This window comes from Elgaria multicarinata, chromosome 9 (genome assembly GCF_023053635.1).
Source record: "Elgaria multicarinata webbii isolate HBS135686 ecotype San Diego chromosome 9, rElgMul1.1.pri, whole genome shotgun sequence".
Taxonomy (NCBI): domain Eukaryota; kingdom Metazoa; phylum Chordata; class Lepidosauria; order Squamata; family Anguidae; genus Elgaria; species Elgaria multicarinata.
Window position 1 is genome coordinate 93,940,879 of NC_086179.1, and position 21,793 is coordinate 93,962,671.

At 43.2% G+C, this 21,793-nt stretch overlaps 1 protein-coding gene across 3 annotated transcripts in view; it reads right to left on the minus strand.

Moving 5' to 3' along the window:
• Nucleotides 1-9,023: 9,023 nt before the first annotated feature.
• Nucleotides 9,024-21,793, minus strand: part of KIAA0930 (KIAA0930 ortholog) — a 451,608-nt gene continuing 438,838 nt past the window's right edge. For all 3 annotated transcript variants that reach the window (XM_063134367.1, XM_063134366.1, XM_063134365.1), the window contains 7 exons: nucleotides 19,385-19,462; nucleotides 18,754-18,855; nucleotides 17,964-18,104; nucleotides 14,916-15,110; nucleotides 14,133-14,295; nucleotides 11,670-11,825; nucleotides 9,024-9,345 (listed from right to left, as the gene is read on the minus strand). In XM_063134367.1, the coding sequence (XP_062990437.1) occupies nucleotides 9,305-9,345; nucleotides 11,670-11,825; nucleotides 14,133-14,295; nucleotides 14,916-15,110; nucleotides 17,964-18,104; nucleotides 18,754-18,855; nucleotides 19,385-19,462 (876 nt within the window). In that variant the 3' untranslated portion in view covers nucleotides 9,024-9,304. The remainder of the gene's footprint in view (nucleotides 9,346-11,669; nucleotides 11,826-14,132; nucleotides 14,296-14,915; nucleotides 15,111-17,963; nucleotides 18,105-18,753; nucleotides 18,856-19,384; nucleotides 19,463-21,793) is intronic.

Here is a 21,793-nt window from a genome sequence, read left to right on the forward strand (position 1 = left end):
TGAAAGAGCAAGATCTGAGTGTACAAGAGCAGCATGTGAATATTTTAAAATAAAGGGTTCTAAGATTTTCATTTCTAGGCTATCATTCTCTATTCTGACTTTGCTGAGAAATTTATGAAATATTTACTGGAAATACTGCCTGTATGGGTTATTTTTTATATTTGCTCTTATGGTTTCATATTGAGTTTAATAGTATGGTATCCTGATTGCATTTGGTTTGGATTTTAAGTATTGTGATCTGTTGGGGGGGGGGGGGATTTCTGCCTGAAAAAATGGGTAAGAATCTAAGCAAAACAAAACGGCAAGTAATGTCCAGTTATTCTGTTCAATGAATTAAAAAGATTTTTCCGTATTGACTATCTCTCTGCTTTAAAACAAACATTCCCAGCTCATTGGCTTGACCAAGAACAAGAGCAATGGCGCAGAATTCCTTGGAGCATTGGGGCAAGGCGAGTGTTTAGCCCCGTTCCCTGGAATCCCTTTTGCTTTCTCCCAAATAAATGAAATTATGTACTTGAGGGCGCTGTTACAGTTTAGGCAAGACCTGCTCTTCACTCTGACGCTTTGTGGTTCAGCCCTCATTGGAGAGGGATCCTGCAGGGTGTTGCAATGAGTGACTGTGTGTAGAGATGCACAAAACTAAGTTCATGGTCAATGGCTGCTTTTCAAAATAACCCTTTGGAAGTGTATGTTGTTGTAGATACTGTTTTTCCATCCTACATGATAGCAATCAAGATGCTCGTTACTTATTAATCTAGTTCCCTCCGGAAGTGATGGCTCACGGTGTTTGTGTAGTGAAGTGCATCTCAGGTGTTACGAGGTTGTGCTGTATGAATTGAATTACCTGCTCAGGCCCAAGCACAGGCCCAAGGCTCGGAAATCCAGGGTAGCACAGCCTGGGATTCAACCCCATTAGCATTTGGGGGGGGGGGGGGAACGGAAGAGACTAAACTGTAGATGGTGCTTGAGGATACTGGTGGAAACTTATTTTCCTGCAGCTGTGTACATATTATCAAGGTCTCCTAAGATTTGCTGGAATCAGAAGCAGCATTAGAGCAGAACAAGATATCTTCTGAACAGCAAGTTGCTGGCCCAAGGCGTTTTCTAGGGGGGGGGGGGGGGAAGGGATGTGTTTGTGCAGTTAAATTTGTAGTTGGAGAGACAGATTTGTGCTTCCCTATGGAAAAAGGAACTCCCAGTTTTTTGTGCATAGGCGGCCGGAGGGGGTGGCGGGTAGCGGGTAGCTGATGGGAGACAAGGGACACTGATCCCAGGGACAGTGATAGCCAATGGGAGCTAGTGATGCTGACATAGGAGTGTAAATGTCTAACACACACATATATACACACCATACTGCCATATTAATATCAATACAAATCAGGTAGTCAGAAGCCAGAAACGTAAGAAGGTTAAAATAAGGAATTAAAAGCAGCAAAAAGACACCAATTAATCATCCAGTTTTTCAAAACAAACTGCCTTTCTTTAGTCTGTCTTAGGCAATAAATACAGTACTTAGGAACAGCCAGTTACTAAACAGCAAGTTTTGTAGGACTCTTCTTCAGGCCTGGTGTTTTGTTTTGTTTTTAAAAAAGCAAAAGTGTGTTTGGGGTCAATTAAGAAATGTCCCAGTAACATCTACCCAGATAGCGTAATTTTAGAAGTGTAGAAAATGAAATTCATGGAATTATATGTAGGGGTTTGGGATTATGGTATATGTGGGACGAGTGTCACAAGCTTGTACTGGGCCCAAGAGATGATGTTTGGGCTTGCTACCAGCACTTGAGAATTCACATGCCAGCAGTGTGTTTAGGTGTGTAGAAACCAGGGAGAGTTCCTCTATTTACCTTTTAAAAGCCAAGGTCAATGTAATTGACCATGATCGAGGAACAGAACTCAACTCACAACTGCGCTATGAAGACAGGAATAGGTTTGGCTCTCAGTTGCAAGAGTCATCAGGGAGCTAGTTTAGCCGAAACACTAATGGTGTCTGTAGGTACCACCCTTTTCCTCTATCAGCCAATGTTTTCTCTTAACTTCAAATGGGGGCAAGCAAAGCACTCCAGGAGAAGACACTCTTCCAATGAAAGCAAATACACAGTGGGCAGTCTAGCCCTCATGGTCACAGAGATCCATGTCTTCATGTAAAGGACTCCAACAGGGAAATCTTTTGTACTCCACACATCCTTTTCCTAAATATTGGACATACTCCCAGTAACAGATGACCATCCACTTCTGGTCTCTCTCATTATTATCTGGATTCTTTTCTGTCCTTGGCAAACTCAAGCGGCAGGGTTTCTTCTGCTTACCCAGCACTCGGATCACAGATATGCATCAGTTGTTGGGGAAAATGGATGGGAGGGTCCTGTTGCACCATGTCCTGCTTGGGGCTCCCTGGTTGACAGCTTGTTGGCTGCTGTGTGAACAGCGTGCTGGACTAGATGGACCCTTGGTCTGGTCTAGCATGGCTCTATGTTCCTTAGAAACTAGGCATGCACCTGCCTCTTGGCCCTTTCCTTTTCTAGGCTTCAGTGGAGAACGCAGTTCCAAGGGTAAGAGTTTGCCCAGACATGCATATCACTTTCTCAGCTCAGACTGTTAAAAGTGTGAGGTAATGTTATTGAAAAGCATTTGTGCTGTGGTTGATAGGAAGCAATATTAACTTAGTTGTGTCTACATTCCTGCATTTTGAAATTTGCCCAATAGCCAATATAGGTAGTTGATGAGGACTCTTGTGAGTGCCCAGAGGCTTGCATCTGAAGAACAGGTCCCCACAGTTCCCTTCCCATATTTAAACATGCAGCCTCTCATTGGCACCACTGCGTAAACACTTATCTGGACATTTATACAGATTGGAACGTTTGACCATTTGTTGGTTTTTCGACACTGATAGGAGGTTTCATTCTATTCCCCTCCAGAACCTTTTCCCTCTTCCTTCTCTTCTGCTGCTTATTGTTTAATTATAAATTGGGGGGGGGACTATAATTTGTATTTATTTTTAAATCAAGGTATGTCAGCACGGAGGCAATGAAGTCACACCGCTGGGTGGCGCAGTAAGCAAGTGAATAACGTGCATTTGCGACACGCACGGCCCCTGGGAATAGGGTTGACAATGGAACAGAGTTTTATTTCAGGTATTTAATGAACACGTCCTGCGTTTACATTGACCATAGAAACTGAGCTGACACTGAAGAGCAGGCCACTCTCCCGTCGGGGTGGGGGGCAGGGGAGGAGCAGAATAAAGGAAAAAAAGGGGAGACATTGTTTTGTAATCAAACTGAAGCTTAATAGTGCTTACGTTTGTTAGAAAATAAAAGAGGGGAGAGAAGAGATCACTGCCAAGTTTATTTTTCTCCCTTTCATAGAATCATAGAATAGCAGAGTTGGAAGGGGCCTACAAGGCCATCGAGTCCAACCCCCTGCTCAATGCAGGAATCCACCCTAAAGCATCCCTGGCAGGTCCAGCTGCCAAAGAGCTGTGTCCATCTCACTCTCAAGCAAATACAGGGGAACGCGGCTTCCTGCAACTACAGTTGCCCTGTAACCCATTTCATGTATAGAGTTGCAGTGTGAAATGGGTTTCCACAGAAAGCTGGGCAGGTTGTTTGAAGGCCCCAGCTTCTGCCGCTTATTCTGCTTAGTCGTAGTACACCTGCTTAGTCTGTGGTTACATTTTTTTTATTGTGCCGCCTTGCTTACGGAGGAACTGGAGTTGCACCATGATCAGCTGATCTGCTCATCCTGTCATCTTCAACCTAAAGATAAGGGAGAGGCCACTGTCGTCTGCAAGGGGCTGCCTTCACGTCACCGAGTTGGTCTGCCTCCAAATCCTCTGGTATCGCTGCTGAGAGGTGGTGGCAAATACTCCCCACCGGGGGAGGCAGCACAGGCTTTCCTGTGGCCACTAGGCTTGATGGTCCCTCTTTCCTCCTGCACTTCTAGTGACCAATGGAGATCACCTTCCATACAGGGACACCCCCGGTGCAGATCACAGGAAGGACAGACAGCAGAACAGTCACACTGCCTTGTTCAGACAGGAAAAGTCAGGGTTTGTCCCCAACTTTTCTGCCCAAGGCTCTTTGCCCCAGGATAGCTCTGATTGGGCAGCTGCATCATATAACCGACGCAGCGCAGATTTGGAGCCACCCTAGGGCAAAGACGATGGTTAGACAGCCCTCAAGACACTAAATGACATATATGGCTATACTATGACCATAGCAACCATCCCAGTTGCACCAGGAAATGCAGTAAGTTGTATAAAGATTACTCTCAATACTAAAATTGGGCATGGGCTCAGAGATCCCATTCCTTAATTGTGAGTATATGCCTGGCCCAGGTTGCAATTGGCTCTGCTTGGTGGATCTCAGAGTTCCAGTAAAAAACAGAGATGATATTATTATTATTAATTGCATTTGTATACCGCCCAATAGCTGAAGCTCCCTGGGTGGGTCACTCGGCTTTATCTATATAAAAAAAACTAGTTCCTCATGTTCCAGCATGCTGCAAAAGGAGAGAAGTACGGGGCTGGTGGCACAATACAGTTAAGGAAGCAGAGCCAATGACCTACTGCACCCCTGTATACTGGGGGCTGGATCCAGGAGGTCTTCAAAGAGGAAGCAGGTCTCACCACCTGGTTTTTGGGAATCCCCCCACATGACAGCTCACTGCATTCGGCAAGATCTCCTGGCTCTCTCTGTAGTATTTTCAGAGGGCTGAAATTGTTGCCGTTGGGTAGAGCACAAGGAAGTCCATTTCTGCCAGTGCAGTTGACCCAACCCAACAGTAACCTACATATACAAGTACAAATCTATACTTAAGTTACAATAGCCCAGGCCCTCTTCTAGAACAATCCTAAAATTGGTCTGGATTGCACAAAGACCTGATCCAACGTAACCAATGAACTCATTTTTACAGGAGAAGGAACCCAAGGTTAGCCCAAGGCCAGCCCTGAGTGAGATATATTTTAAAAAGAAAAACTTGCTCATGTTAAATAATTGGGAATCCAACCTTTTGCTGGTCTACTACAAATCACCCAAGGTTCTACTATTAGGGCCTGATCTACATTCTGTCTCTTTGCTCAAGAGTAAGCAAAGCACTGGTCTCTAGCTGCAGCTGTGCTCCTAGGAAGAGGCTTTGTTCTCACCGGCTCAGGGCCAGTACACACACACACACCCCAAAAAACACCCAGCTTTAGCCCCTAACCCAAATATAGTAAGAGAGCGCTCATTTTATAGGAAAAAGCATTGGACAGTGGGAAATGGCTATGAATGAGAGCAAAAGCCTGTCCACTTGCATTCTCCTGTGAGATGTATGTTCAACATACATCTGGTTGTAAGGGTCCTTGCAACGTTCAAGCCCCACCCTCCTACACATTGCTATCACAGGAATGGGCAATATATTGCAAAACTATTTGAAATGTATGTTCTACCATGAAGAGGTACATTTAGAAAGGCACAGCATTACAGCCTGCCAAGGGATGACTACTTGTTTGTACCTCTATAGCACCCAGGTCACTGCATGAACTAGCTGTACCAGAAGTTGCCTTCCCCATTCACCCATGTGAACTGAGGCTACCCTTACCTTCTCCGGCTGCACATAACAGAGGAAGATTGAGAAGTCTTCCAAGAAGTAAGCTTGCCCTTACCTCCACTCTCACAAAGGAATTCCTGTATGCCCTCAAGGAATGCCAGGGCACGGCAGAGCACGACTTGAACATTAGCCTAAGTGAAAGTGGAACATATCTGTAGACCGTAAGTGTTTTATCTTAGAAGCACCTTTATATTTGTACATACCTTTAGCATTAAGCTGTTTACACCATTAACACATCAAACATACACAGCATGTAAGAACTAGTTTGGGTCAACTTAACTTCCTGAGGTAGTAGGCAAAGCAAAAAAAAACCTAGCAGACAAGTAGCCAAGCTATCGAACTGCACTAGGATAAATTATGACATTTATTGAGCTACAAAATTCAGAAAATTTAAATGGTTTCCTCCAGCAGTGACATAGTCTCGTCCCTGTTTAATCATTATGTGACTGAAATTAAACGTGCTTGTAACAAGAAATGGAGATGTATAGTTTGCCAAAAAATTACATGTACATTGCCAGTCTTTAAAAGGTAAGAAATTAAATCCATCTTTCATATATGTAATAAGGATTACTAATACGATGACTATTAAGACTTCACTGAAAGTACTTCATTAAGAATTCTTAAGACATTAGTCCCTTCTAATATGTTCAGTGGCACCTGCATTAAAGTCACTAGGCTGTCTCCAAAATATGGATCTTAAGGCTATAGCCCTATGCAAACTTACGAAGGAGCAAGCACCATTGAATATAATGGGCCTCACCTCTTAGGAAATGTACATAGGATTGCACTGTACATTTCAAAATGCATGCAGTTTCAGTTTCACCCTCTCATTACTTGTAGTATTGATTTGGCAGGGGTATTCACTTGAGAGTCTTCCACTCAAGATTGATTCCCCATGTCATATTCTCTCGTCTCCCTGTTAACGTGCAATTTTACTTACTGACAACCAATGACAAGGGGCAGAGAAATGTACACAATCGTGTCACATCATGAGGAAGGAAAACAGGGAGAACTGGACACCAGGAAACCACTTTTGGCAGTAGCCCCTGGTCTGCTATTACTAAAGTATACAGTACTTAACATGCTGCCTGTTCCTGCTTACTTGCACATTTTGTCACTCAGCTGCTATTTTTTACTTGCAGCTTGCTATATTAGAGAAGCACCACTTTTAAGCTCCAAGCTACACAATGATTTAATTTGAATTATACCCGTTCAGATAGCAGATGGAGAACTAAATGCCTGAATACTTACCCTCTCATGAAAGCCTTTGCACATACTAAAAGTGAACGTCACAAAGCATGCTTTGGTCTAGCCTTCTGTCCAATCTACTGTCTTTTCGATGTGCAGGGAAGGTACTCTTTTTTCTGAACATGACAGAATTCAAACATTTAGTACTCCACCTGCAGTAATCCAATCCACCGCTGCAGTATTTGTAGTTGCTAATCAAATAACTCCACCCTCACCTCTAATCAGTGCAAGAATAAGATTAAGAAATGTCATCGTGTTTTAAAATTAAGGGCTTCAGCATGCCTGCAACCTGGAACATAGATTCCACAACAGCTATCCAGTTTCCCCCCCATAATGAGTTATATAGACATGTCTTGAAGAAATCAAGTTACACAACAGACTGAACCTCTTCATGCTATTAGTAAAGTTACAATGAAAAGTAGTCATGAAAGGAAGAAAAATACTCTTGTTTAATTGTGTGCCAGTATCACACAAGTTCAAAGGATTTGAATGGCACTTGCTCACTTAACATTCCTGATCCTTGTATGCATTCTCTCTGCCAAAGGATAATTTTTTTAGCCATTGCTTTTGTCGCATTCGCTCTAGAACAGAAACAAAACCTTTCTGGGTTTGTTTGTTTTTAATATATAGGACCCCACCCACCCACATACATAATTTTCTTCCCAGCTTTTGAAGTTGCCAACCAGATTTGTTCGTTAAGGTTCTCGCAATGATGTACTATTAAAAAGGTAGGATAGGTTGTCAAGAGTGAAAAAGCTTCAATTCAAGGAGCAATTTCAAGAGCTCGTATTTGAGCAAGCTGAATTTCAGGATGAAGCCAGTTGTATCATAATTGAAAGGACAATTTGCAGAGGGTTTTTCACCTGCAGTGAAATCCTGGCTCACCCCAGGATCACAGCATACCTGACAACCATACAGAGCAGGAAACATAATGCTGTATCAGCTGCCATTCTGTTTCCCCCTTATGAGTTAGCTAAGCTGCCCACCTTTTCCTATTAAACTAGCACATACACAATGGTCTGTAAATATGCTGATCCTTGCAATGTAACAAAAGAAAACAAATCATACACATCTAAAATAAAGTCACAAAGCTATTCCAGGGAATTTGTAACATTACAACCACCAACTCCCCATGGGCAGATTTCCTTTTAAGCCCAAACCTGAAGAAACTTTTGTCCTTTTTAATAGCTCACCTAAGAATAGTAAATGTGAGCTATTAAAAAACACACACACACACAAAAACCTCCGCTATACTCAAGATGGTGTCTTCTATGCATCCTCTATTATAAACACAGCAGACTTGACCTACAATCAGCAATTCACAAACAAACCTCCCTGACATTCATAATTATTGAAAAATTGGCAGGGAATCTTCTGGGAACTTTAAATAAAAGTTAAGCTTCTGTATACCAAAGGACAGCAAGACATGGACCAAATACAACCAAGATCTAGGAGAACTGGTTGAAGCGGCACTCTACAGAGTACTAGTGAAGAGTTTAAAGTATAAAGACTTGTAGAAGTCCACTTCAATTAGCTCCAATTTCCAATAATTTGGGATATTGTAACTGGCTGAGGTCTGCTGGCTTTTTTGGTACTATAGTCCTAATGTTCATGTTTTCCTGCTTTTCCGTTGCAGACACTTAACACTAGTACAGACAGATTTACTCGCCATACCAGAACCAAATCACCCTAAGCAAGCACATCTCTTCAACGTTGACCTCACTCTTTCAGACATTTTTGGCTGTTTTTTTGCTGATCTTTGGTAGATGAAGAAAGATGTCACTGTAGAGTCAGTTCGTGCTGCAAGCTCTAAAAAGATACCATTGACAGAAGTGCAAAATTCAAGCCACCTACTTCCAATTGGACTACTACATGTAGCCAGATGAAACTCAGTCCAAGTCCTTAGCTTCCCTTTGCTGTTACACTATTCTGCTATCCTATCAAGTTTAAAACACATACACAAAGTTATTTTATTGTGCAACAAAAAGGGTTCTCAACAGTCTATGAAACAATGTTCATTTGGTACATCAGTATGAAATCCTATGGACATTTCTCGCAAAGTATATAAAGATTGATACATTCTGTACAGGTTGGTTGGTTTTCGGTTACAAAGTAGACACTGTAACAAATAAGTCATAAAGCATTGATTTTAAACACAGCCCCTACTTTTGTGGTGGTGTTTTAGTTTGTTTTAATTGGAACTCTTCTGCCAGTCAAACCTATAAGGAGATGTAGTCTTTTTCTTTTTAAGTGAGCAGACAGTATTATCGCAGAGGGCGGAAGGAAGGAAGGAAGGAAGGAAAGAAGAGGCACTTCTTGATTTCGCTGGCTGGTAATTCCTAGACATCCCTTTTTCCAGTGTAATGTTAAGTTCCTGACACTAGATGGTGGTGCAGTGACAGAAGACCACTGTCGTTAGTTTTTTTAGGCACTTGGCTGCAAGGTTTCCAAGGCAGTGCCCAGTTCTCTGCTACGTCATCAGAATCGGTTTCTGCCGCACCTCCAGAATATCTAAGCGAACAAAAGAAGACAAGGATGGTGGTGAGGATTCTGGGCCACGCTTTCTTTGGCTAACTAGAAATACAACAATGTGAAATATTATACATGGCTGAAGATGCTTCTCATTCACTGAAGCATTGAAATCATTATGATACCTGAAATTGGGAACATGAACACTCTTAAGACACCCTGATTACTAAAGAAGCCTGGAAGGGGACATTCGTACACATTATCCTCAAATCTGGGAGCATGAAGTGTACTTCAAAGATGGTTAATGTTGTTTCGACGCTGCCCCCAAAGTTGACGTTTTGTACACACTTATTCCAATATGCTCCAATTAACAGGAAAAGTCTGAAAGTGGAACACTTGTTTGTTCCTCCCTTGAACAATACCCCAGAAAGCTTATTGCCTTTGGTAGACATGAACACCAAAGCACACGGGCTGTTAGTTCAGATGAAAAATGGAATATTCTTACATCTCTAGACTAAGTTAGTTACACTTAAGACCCATTTATTTCAGTAGGACTGAAGACTTGACTAACTTTTCACAATGAGTTCAGCTGGAACTAAGCACGCCCAACTTAGGGTCAAGAGACACAATATTACGTCAAATACTTGGTATGCAAACACCCCTCTACTTTTTCTTTCCTCATGGGTAGGCATTTGGGCCCATAATCTGGAATGAGGATCACCGTGCCCAGGAAAGGGAGGTTTAAACCTCTCCACCCCAACCTGTTTCCCTTCTGAAATCCATCTACCATGTACAGGGTTGGGGTGGAGGTTGAGCCTTCTTAGCACCCATTGAAGCTTCCTCTTCCCCTTTGTTTAATGTGAGTGTGTGTGTACGTGTGGTTGAGCGAGAGGTAGAAGAGGGAAGTGACTGAGGATGAAGTTCAAAGCACCTATCCCCAGATGTAGTGGTCCCAGTCCAAATTGGGCCCCTGCATGCATACTTATGTATAAAGAAAAAGTAGTGGGTCAACTGCCCTGCTACATATTTACCGTAACATGCATTTTTACTTTTAGTCTGATCTGACCCAATGCATTTACCTCCTAACAGAGACCAACATTTCAGCACAGACCAGGCAAAGCGACACAAGAGAAAGGCTACTGAACTGTGGAAGTTCCTTAGCCTCTTCAGATCTGATTTTGAGGGTTGGGGGCAACTTCCAGAAGCAGCCACAAACATCTGTCTAGGCTTGAAGAAGGCAAGCTGAATTTGCTAGCATTTAGTAAGCAAGCCTATCCAGCACCGAAACCAATATTATATACTATACTATACTATTTATTTATTTACAATATTTATATACCGCTCCCCATTGAAAATTTCAGAGCGGTGTACAAGATAAAATGAAAATAAAAACAGAATAAAACAGTTAAAACAGATTTTAAAAGAAGCAAATACAGCGACTCATGGCTGGACATTAAGGAAAGGCTTCCTGGAATAATGTTTTCAGGAGGCGCCAAAAGGAGTACAAGGTTGGCGCCTGCCTGACCTCCAGAGGCAGGGAATTCCACAGGAGGGGCGCCACCACACTGAAGGCTCTTCCCTTGGTGGATTCCAATTGGAGGATAGATCTATGTAGGACCACCAGGAGCAGGCCCTCAGATGACCTCAGTGACCAGGCAGGTTGGTAGGGGAGAAGGCGCTCTCTCAGGTATCCTGGTCCCAAGTGGTTTAGGGCTTTGTACACAAGTGCAAGAACCTTAAACCTAGCCCGGTAGCGAATAGGCAGCCAGTGCAGTTCCCTCAGCAGAGGAGTTATGTGCTGGAAAGGGGCAGCTCTAGACAACAGCCGAGCTGCAGCATTCTGCACTGGCTCCAGCTTCCGGAGCTTAACCCAACATTATGTGCTTGTTATACAAGTATTATGTCACCTCAGGTGACAGACATATGTAAGGTGAAATACATATCATCATCTGCTGAGTGCTTAACTTGCAGGAACCTACAAACGGTGCCACAATAGGCTGTACGTTGTATGCTCCTCCCAGTCTTTGCAACTTTGGTACCTCTGTCATATGAAATCTGATACAACAGCAACATTTATATTACAACTACAAATGGGCAGCAAGTGCATGGATCACAGCCCTTGGTGAGTGGTCTGTCTGTCACACCCTGCCACTGGCAAGACATTTTACCACACATTCGCACCTGACCAGACATCTTCTGCAATCCTGGTGGCATGGGAGGCGCTACGAGACTGATCCCTCCCATCACCAGGGCAACATGAGAAGCTCTGGGCCCTCTAGGAGGGGCCCACATTCATTTCACTAAGGTGCGCATGCAGGAGATGCTACAGAGGTTTCTCCAGTGCTGAAAGGCAGCCTAGACTTCACCTGTTAAGATTCGATGCAATGGCAACGTGACATAGGTTAAGTGTGCATAGAGTAGGAAGTTTTCATCCGTTCTGTTGAGCTTCAGCCACGAGCCCACAAGAGATCTTCCTGTTCCAGATAAAGACCGAGACCGTAGGTTTGTTGCATTGTGCAGATCTGTCAGAGTAGAACAAGGTTGCAGGAAGAAAACAGAACATTACAACCCACATTGTTACCCTACAATGAACATGACAAGTACATTGCAAATCAGACCAGAAGGCCCTGGATGATTTGCAGTTGTATGGCAAGGGTTATAGTAACAGCAACTGAATGACTTTCCACCTCAATTAGGCTGCTGAAAGGAAGACCGCTCGGAGTAACCAGAAGTAGACTTCTGTGTGAAAGGATTGCGAGCTCAGTTCAGTTTTAGTACTGAAAACAAATTCCTAGGCTCAGAATGTGCTCAGAGGTACTCTGTCCTTCTATGCTACAGAACCTGGCTCTGGTTGGTGATCTCGGGTTCTAGTCACCAGGGAGCAGCCATTAGTCCATCAAGCTGCAGCACAGAGAGATATGAAAACCAGGGCCAGTCTGTCAGTCCTGCTGAAAGACCAGCTTCTCACCCACAACTGTTTCCAGGTGGTCATTGCAAGAACCAATATTTAACTTCAAGAATTGAAACTCAAGCTTGCTTTTCCCTCCCCCATCTCCCCCCCCTTTTCTTTCATGCTGTGTCTTTTTAGATTCTAATCTTCCAGGCAGGGGCTGTCTTGTTTTTATTGATCATATGTAAAAATGTTCTGAATGAAAAAATAAATAAATAGCAAAAACACAAAGTAGATCTGACAAGCCTGAAGTCTGGCCAGCTCTGTTCTAAAGTGCTTGCCCTGTCAAAAACCAGCCTACTATCAGCTAACAATAAGGTCCAATATAAAATCACACAAATGCATAAGAGCCTGCCTTCAAATCTTTTAATAACTGCAGAAGAGCACACGAGTAAAATAGCATCGTCGGTCATATGGGATTATAATGTCTTTCTAAATATGAAGATCCCCAGTGAGGTAGTCAAATGGGCTTGACTGTAAACAGAGTAAGTGCCACTCTGCTCCTTATCACTACAGCCCTGACCTGCAATCTAGAATCATAGAATAGTAGAGTTGGAAGGGTCTTATAATCCCAATAACCCCTATAAACCCAACAGAAAATGGACTGTTATCAATTCAGATTGGAGGTGGGCAGGACATCAAATTTTTAATGCTTCCTCATGTCAGTCTCTCTGCAAGCAGAACATTAGCACAGTAGGGAAAGTGTTAGAGCGGAACCTTTTATCTTTCCTGTGCATTTTTTCTTCTTTTGAAGTAGGAAAACATTCCAAAATGGTACCTTTTCCCTCTGAAATCTGAACTGAGATTTCTGATCTAGCCATGGTCACACAGGCCTTAGCCACATCCCATTTGGACTACTGTTATGTGCTCTTCATGGTTCTGCCTTTGAAAACTGTTCAGAAACTTCAGCTGGACCAGAATGCTGTGGTCAGACGGTTGACCAGTGCCACTTCGAGGGAGCAAGTGATTCCCTTGTTATGGCAGTTTCATTGGCTGACCGTCTGTTTCTGGGCAGAATTGGAAGTCCTGGTTCTGACCTGTAAAGCCCTATACAGCTTGGGACCAGGCTACTTGAAAGGCTACTTGCCTTCTCCCATATGAGCCTGCCTAGTTCCTTCTGGAGAGCCCCTCATTTTGAGACTGTCACCATCAGAGATGCGTTTGGTGGCAAAGCAGAAGAGGGCCTTCTCAGTGGCCATTCCCAGGCTCTGGAACTCCCTGGGAGTGGCCACTGAGGTTCGCTCCCTCTTTGCTGTCCTTCTGCCAGCAAAACCGTTTTATTCAAGCAAGCCTTTGGCATGTAAGCGGGTCTGTTGGGCTGGATGCCGTTTTTATTTTGTTGTGGTTTTAGTTATGCTTTAATGCATTTGTTTTATTATTGTGTTAATCATGTTTTATTTATGAAAAGAAAGAAAATAAAGTGGTGCAATTGGCTTTACTGTTGCAGAATTCTGCCAGCTCATTCTGTTGCATGTGTAGATCCACCCTTGGAAAGATCTGTTGTCCATTCCTACTAATCTTACAACGAAATGTAGAACTAACAAAATAACCTGACATCATAATGTAGCCTTTTCCACAACAATGTACGAAAGTCTGACCCAGTAGGGAAGATCCTAGAGACAATGGTATGTAACACAGACAAATGGGTCAAAGTGCTGATTTGATGCTAAGCAAATACATCTAAATTTAGTCTGCAAACTCCTGAATTGACTATGAATGTCTGTTCCCAATGTGATCACTATCCTACGCCATCTTTTCTGATTTTTGTGCATCACACAGTTGGGTTGAGAGGACCTGAGCCCAATTTTGCCACATCCATGTGGATGGGCACCAGCCATCTCTTCAGCCAGCTCACTCCCCAAGTTCCACCTTCTCTCACCTCCATCGTCATCATCTCTAAAGAACTCCTCGCTGTCGTTGGCAGAATGGGATTTCTTCATTTCAGCGATTCGATTCCGGGGCACTTTCCTCTTGAGGGACGGGGAGAAAAATGAAGGGCGGTTGTTGCGTTCCGGAGTTGGAGGAGTGCTGAAGGAAGTGACCTGAAAGGGGGGGAAACAGCAATGGTTTAGAAAGGAAGGTTAAGAAGTTTACATGAGTTGCTCTCCTTTGATGGATGTTGTATTCTATTTTGAATAACATTCAATGATTGTTTGATCTGAATTGCAGTACAATGGATAGAAAAAAACACCACTTCCTGTTCAGGGAATATAGTCTTTAAACATTCATATTTACTTCTGCTTCCTGTATGAACATTTGAACAAACTTTTATTTATGGACACTGACCCATTAGCTGATATTCAGTATTTTAATCAGTGGTTGACCACCTGGAAGTACATGAGACATATCTGCTCCCCCAAAACAACTTTATTTGGCTTTTGCCAACCCTACGAAGATACAATGGAAGTGTGGTTAAATTTGAGTTGACAGTTTCACTCATAAGGTCCAACAATTAATTTCTAAAGTTATGACGGACATTACTTCCCGCTTTAATGTAACATCACTCTCTCTGGGTTTTTATTTGGTGCCCTGGTCATGCCCAATGGAGAATTCAGCCAGTCACAAAGAAGTCAATTGCTGCAGCAAAATACACTCTATTCTCCAGAGTGTAGTCTGGGAGTATAGATTTATCCAACCTTGTTCCAATTTATATTTAACTTACTCTCTCATGTAGAGGTGAACCTGGGTTTGAATCTTCCTCTGTACCATAGGGAGAAGTGTCACCCGTTGAAACGCGACTCACTGCCATTTCTGCATGTCCTTTTCCCTGTGGCCCTTTCATTCGCACAAACTCCATATTATTATATTTATAAAAGCCAAAGGACATCCTTTGTGCCATTTTTGCAGCAACACTTACCTAGAAAGGACAGTAAAAAAATAAGCAATTTATCACATTGACACTACTATTTCAATCCACCGTGCTTTTAGCACTGAAATTACCTTGGACAAAGTGCGACCTTATGGATTCTTCTAGACATCTCAAGTAGGGCTGTGCTACACTCTGATTCGGATCGTGAATCCGGAGTGGAGCGACCCGAACCACCTCCGCCAAAGGCGGATCCAAATCAGGTCGTGGAGCTGCAGATCGAGGTGAAGCGGTTTGCTTTGATCCGGAGCTCCGAACGCAGGTAAGTGCGGGGGAGGGGGGCTTACCTGGTGCCGGTGCCACCACAGTCCGTGCAGCGACGGCAGCAAAGCCAGGTAAGGGGGCAGGGGGAGGGGGGCTTACCTGTGTCCGTCGTGGTCCGGCACCAGCTTCAACTGAGGCCCAGGCCTCAAAGCGGAAGCAGGCTTCCGTTTTGGGGCCTGGGCCTCAGTTGAAGCCAGCGCCGGACCGTGACGGAGGCAGGTAAGTGGGGGAGGCGATGGCAGCGGAGCCAGGTAAGGCAGCGATGGCAGCGGAGCCAAGTAAGGGGGCAGGGCGAGGGAGGTTTATTCGGCCCCCATTTTGTCCCACCTTCCCCACTTACCTGCTTCCACTGCCCGCCGTGGAGGCAAGTAAGTAGGGAGGGGGGGCAAAACCTCGATCCGCCCCTCCGGATCTCACTCCATGGAGGAGGGTTGGATCAACCCGAAGCAGTTTGGGCCCGATCCAAAAGTTCCGGATTGGGCCACGAAGCAGTTCAGGGAGTCCATGCACAGCCCTAATCTCAGGAGCTTTTGTTACCAACAACCATCGTACCCTCCTGGATTTCCCGGATTTGGAGGTTCTGGTGATTTCACTCCTACAAAGTGGGCAGGTCCAGAAAGTGGTGCATGAGGACTAGGTCAGTGTTGTGGCAATCATGTTACAGAGTTCCATAAGGTTCTGCTATTAAATGAACAGGGGACACTATTACTTGAGAAAGCACTTTTCACTAGTTTAGGTCAGTGCACCAACTGTGGCCTTCTTTGCCACCATGATCCATGTTCTGGTACCGTCCAGTTTAGGTCACTTGAGGGTTATCTTTGAAAACCATTTGGAATACACAGCTAGGGGTTTTAACAAGGTCTCACCTATCTGAACATATTTGCTATTGTTCAAAGGCCTGAACAAATATTGGAACCAATACCAACTGGATGTCCTAGCAAAAATTGATATTGTAGCAATTAATTAAATTAACTTGAATATATATGGATGTAGAGGAATATATTAAAATATTTCCTGTTCATTAGCATCCTTAGTATTTCCAGATAATTTTATTTTCTGTTGTATAATATGTATGAAATAGAGAATGATTATAAACTATAATTCCACACACACCCCTTCAAGGATTAGGTGGGTAGTAGCCAGTGGGAGGACCTTCTCGGTGGTGGAGCCCTGGTTCTGAAATTCCCTCCCCAGAAATATGTGCTTGGCACCAACTTGATTGGGTTTTAGGCATCAGGGTTTATTTTCCTAGGCTATTAATGGCTTTCCTGCTCTTTTCTTTCCTGCTTTTTTTTAATGGATTTTAAGTTTTAAGTATTATTTTATTGCTATTGATATCATCATTGGAAAAAGCAATAAGGTGAGATATACATATTTTAAAGCAAACAACACTAAACTACAGGTTTTATCAAGAAAAAATGCTTCAATTTTAAGTTGACAGATCAGATTTGGAGGAAGGAAATACCAAGCAGCTTATGTAGAAAAGTAGGGATTTTACTGCAACAGCTTAATGATAAGGGAACCTTAACCATCAGAAAATTCTCTTGATGGATGTGTGTTCCTTAGAACTCAGTCAGGACCAGAATATGGCTAATAATGTGTGTGGTTTGCACAGGAAGAACGCGCAAGAGGAAGGGGTGGGAATGAATCAGTAACGTTATACCATATCCGCAAAAATGCATATCTTTCCTCCTTACAGGATAACTTTTTTTCTGAAAGTCTTTGGATAAAATATCTCTCTCATCTTTTGAAATTCTTTGGATAAAATATAAAGGCAAAACCATTACGGAGATGTGCCACAGACCACCCAACAAATAGGAGAAGGTAGATGTTAGAGAAGGTATCCAAATCACATGACTTAGTTAGAGGAGGGAGGGATTTCATTTACCCATATACCTGGAGTAGCGCACAGAGAGTTGAGTGCGAATGTAAGATATCCCCAGGTCATTATGAATCTGAGTGTGGGAATGACTTAAATCTCACAGACTACTGTTAAAGATAAAATAAGACAATTCCATGTCTCTGAGCTCTTTGGGGGAAGGGAAGAATGCAAAATATAACAAAACAGGTATTCAGTGCTTAGCTACACACCTCTTTAAGAAACATCTACAACGTATTTGAAAGTGTGTATAGAATACAGCTTTTTGTATAAAGTCTACAAAAGAATCTGCATTTGGACTGGACGGGGGTTCCTTCCAAATCTGTTAAACAGGGCTAGGAAGGATCAAGAAGATTTTGCCTCTTCTAGTAACAGTTCGTCCAAAAACCCTACCTTGCGGTCTAAGTACCACAGATCTAGGAGTAAGGTTGTGTTTGTGAACACCTTCCCCACCCCAGGACCTTTTCATCCTGTCTGGTTCTGACACCAGAAGTGAGCCGAGTTGGGGAGAAACGTGCCTGCAGCAATGGAACATAGAAAGGTAAGGCAAGGATCAGCTCCCCGTACCCATACACCCATTTTGTTGCAAAAAGTAGACTGCCCCGCCTGTTGCTTTATACAAACTGGTTGGCCCCCATCAAATTTCGTTTGATCCAGAGACATCAACACAGCCAAATCATCATTACCAAAATAACTCTTACCCTATTGTCATAGACCTTCTTGAGGGCTTCATAGCGGATGGATCCCTGGAAAATAACTCCTTGGAAGGTATTACTTTTGTCACTGGCCACCAGCTCCACACAAACCATCTCACCTTCCCCTACAGTCATGTCACTGAACACCTAACATGACACCCAAAGAAATCAGATAATAAGAAAACGAAAACAGTAGTTGTAGATAACCTAAAGCTCATTTGCCACTGCCTATTGTAAGACACAAATTGCCAAATAAATACAACTTCAAATCATCTTAATTAGTACAGAGAATGGAAAACGCACTTAACATATGTTGAATAAGAACTCTCCAAACCACTAATACTATTGGATATCATTTAGCCAAATTTTGCCATTCGTGCTTATATATTAAAAATAATAATCCAAGCAATTCTTTTTCTTTAGACTTTCCAGCATTTTGCATGTGTTAAATCTGGAAATGGTTAACATATATAGGAAAGGTTCCGGTACATTTACAGGTACTGATACTATAGCAGTGGTGAAGTGAAATACATGTTGGCAGATCTAGGCTTGGAAGAACACACCAGGAGCCCCAAGTAAGCTGCTCCAAGCTTTCGAAGGAAAAATGGGATACATATACCCCCTCCCCCCCCAAAAAACAGCCCCAAAGATTTGTCCAGATGTTTGGATGTTTCCATGCTGTATGCTTAAAAGAAGCAGGAGTGTTGGGTGGAACCCAACCAGATGAACCAACACCACAAAAACTGGAATGTAAGACAAGCACAAGAAATAACATCTGTTCTAATAAAGGACTTACCTCCTCAAAGTTGTCAATCATAAAAAATATGTTTGGATAGCTGATCTTTGATTCCTCCCCTTTGCTGTCCATAGGGTGTTTACTTGGAGATGCAAAGACTTGCTGGAAGAAAATTGGAAGATATTATGTAACTTGCTCTCCAGATAGTGACACATATAGCTATGAATACTAGCAGGGAAAGGAAACTTTATGATGGATGGTTATGATTCCCTAGGGAAGGAGGAGGGGAGGGGGGGGAAAGATCCCCCTCCCTCCACTGATGAAGCAGCAAATAAGGTAAAGGGTGGATAGGGGGGTGAAGGGGGGGAGGCAAGGATGGAGTGAAGGCCTAAATTCCTTCCTGGTTCAGATTTTAATCTGAGCTGAGCTTTTGGTGCTGTAATGTTTGCTTTGTATTGAGGCCAACTTTACCAATCGACCTGAATTTGTCTTCCAAGCTGGGCTTGGGTAATGTTTGGAGCCATCACTAGTTAGAATTCATATGAGATCCACATTTCTACAGTGAAATGATGAAGACAATGATGCCCTGAGGAATACCCTTGGTTCTCGCAAACTTATTTGGGGAGAAAGGAAAAAGGGCTGAACCGAAGGGGGTTGCCCTTTGAGCTTCGCAACGAGTGGTGCTTCTCACCTGGGATTTCTTTTTATGAATGTGGATATCCCCTCCATCTGAACGAGTACACACCGCACATGTCACTATGTAATCCAGCTGAAACAAAACCAAGGCATTGGAACTGAAACGTTAATAGGCATGCATAAAGAAAGCAGAGTTAAAGCCTTAAAAGCCTTTTTATTAAGCTTTTCTCCCCACCCAGCCAGAAATATGTAATCCTCCAGTTTCCTTTTTGACCCAGACTCTTAAATATTCTGAGGGTACTTTTTAAAAGCAATTCTTCTGTTCGACTCTCGGTGCTCAATTGCAATGCATATATCCTCACTGCAGAGTACAGTCTAATCCAAAAGTAGCACTTTTGTCAAGCTGGAATTCTGCAACCACAGATTTCACAGTAGCTTCTCGCCTCCGTAGGGGCCTTCCACTTTGCAAGTCTTCATCCCTTTCTCTCCCTGAGGCCTTCTCCTTTTCTCATGCCATTCCTTCTTCCAGCCTTCTTTTCCTAACTTCCCTTTGCCTGAAGCCTTCTCAGGCTTTTCATTTCAACAATGGAGTGCTCCAGGCAGCTAAAATCATAGACCAAACCCCAATCCAGATCAACAACAAGAACCTTTAAGTAGAATAGCTTTCTACAAATCAAGAACATCTTTCTTTTAAATAGGTCAAGAAAAGTTTTTTTAAAAAAAAGAGCCAGGATTTTAGAAAGAAAACAAAATCACATGTTTAGCACCTTAAATGAGTAATAAAACTACAGACAAATCTAGACTGACAAGTAACTGGAAAAAATATCAATCTTCTTGCATTCTAGCTAAGGCAATATTTGTACAGGCAGGAAGCTACTTGCCCAACACTACAGGAAGCATGGGAACACTTGGCAATTATCTTCTAGACCAGAAACGGCAGGTTGCAGCTCAACCTGGTAGCCTGCATATTCCGACACAGTTATCTTGCCAACAACGCTGCTTATTCACAGTGCATAACACACAGCATGGTTGTTAACTGGTGCTCAGTCAGTGTATGATTACAGTAAATTGCATATCGGTATGCCTCAAGCAGGCCTGGCCCAAGACATCTTGCTGCCTGAGGCAAAAGACAAGATGGCATCCTTCCCATCTATAGAAGCTGAACAGACTGGCGGCTTCAACACTGGTGACAGGACAGTGTCTTCCACGGAGGGCAGCAGGCTAGCTGAAGGAGCTCACGGCTAGTCAGACAACATACACATCTCTTCCTATTGCCTGTCTTCCTTTGCCCCCAGCACTTGCTTCCTGAGGCACTCTGTGTGCTTTGAGAACAGTCATGGAAAGGGAAGAGGGAGTTGCATCAGATGCAACGTGTTAACAATCACCTCAGCGTGGACTGACAATGTTGATCATGTGAAGGAAGCGTGCAAGAGAAAGCTCTATGGGACCATAACTACCCCTACAACCATGGGCCTTTATAAAGCGTGCTATTGCAGAAAAAAACAGTTCTCATGGTGCTAGCTAGCATATATACTGAAAACCTTCTTGAGAAGAGGAAACATTTACGTCTTCTTTCTCTTTCTTTCTAGTCTCTGGCCCTGCTCTTTCTCTCCCCTCTACCCCTTTACGTTGCTATTTTCCCTTCCCTCACAGACTCCAGTCTCACAATTTCTCTCCCCATTTTCAGCTCACTTTTGACCAGCCAGGCCTCCATGGCAACCATTATGTGTCTAGTCATATACTCAAAGGGAAACATTTTGAGGTGGCGTCCACAGCAATTTCTCAAGTTCCCAAATGTGCCCACTATGTCCAATAAGATTGGGGACCCTTGTACCAAACTTTTAAACTGCAAAGTAAAAATAGGCAAGGTATTGGCAAAGACTATATACAAGGAATGCTGTACGTACAAGGAACAAGGAATACTGCAAAGTTGGACCTTCAAAGAGGTTTCGTTGTGTTCAGGGCTGCTGAGAAGACAAGACAAAACTCACCTGCCCCTCATACCTCAATTTCTGTGTGTACCGTAGTGTTGGACCCTACTACATTGCTTGTCGGACCCTCTCCCTGTAGGGAGCAGCAGCAGGGCCCCAACATCACACCTGCCTCAGTGGATGTGACACATGAGCTGGTGAATCAGACCAAGTCAGGAAATTATTTTTCAACAGAACCCAGGAGGCTAGTTTTCTGCTGTTCTACTTGCCCTGCTATTGAACATGGAAGGGTAAACAGGCAGACAAACTCAAGATCATCTCTTTGCCCTTCAAATACTTAAGGAGCACTGAAGTGACTATTTATTTATTCCTGAGAGGAACAAGTTCTCACATGCCAGTTCTGAGGTACAGCTGATTTTCTCTTCAAATTGCAGTGGAATGGAAAGCTTGTATACATAGGAAGAAAAGGGCAACTTCCCTTTGCTCAATATCCAACACATTGCAGGGCCTCCCTGGATTAATACAAGTAAACA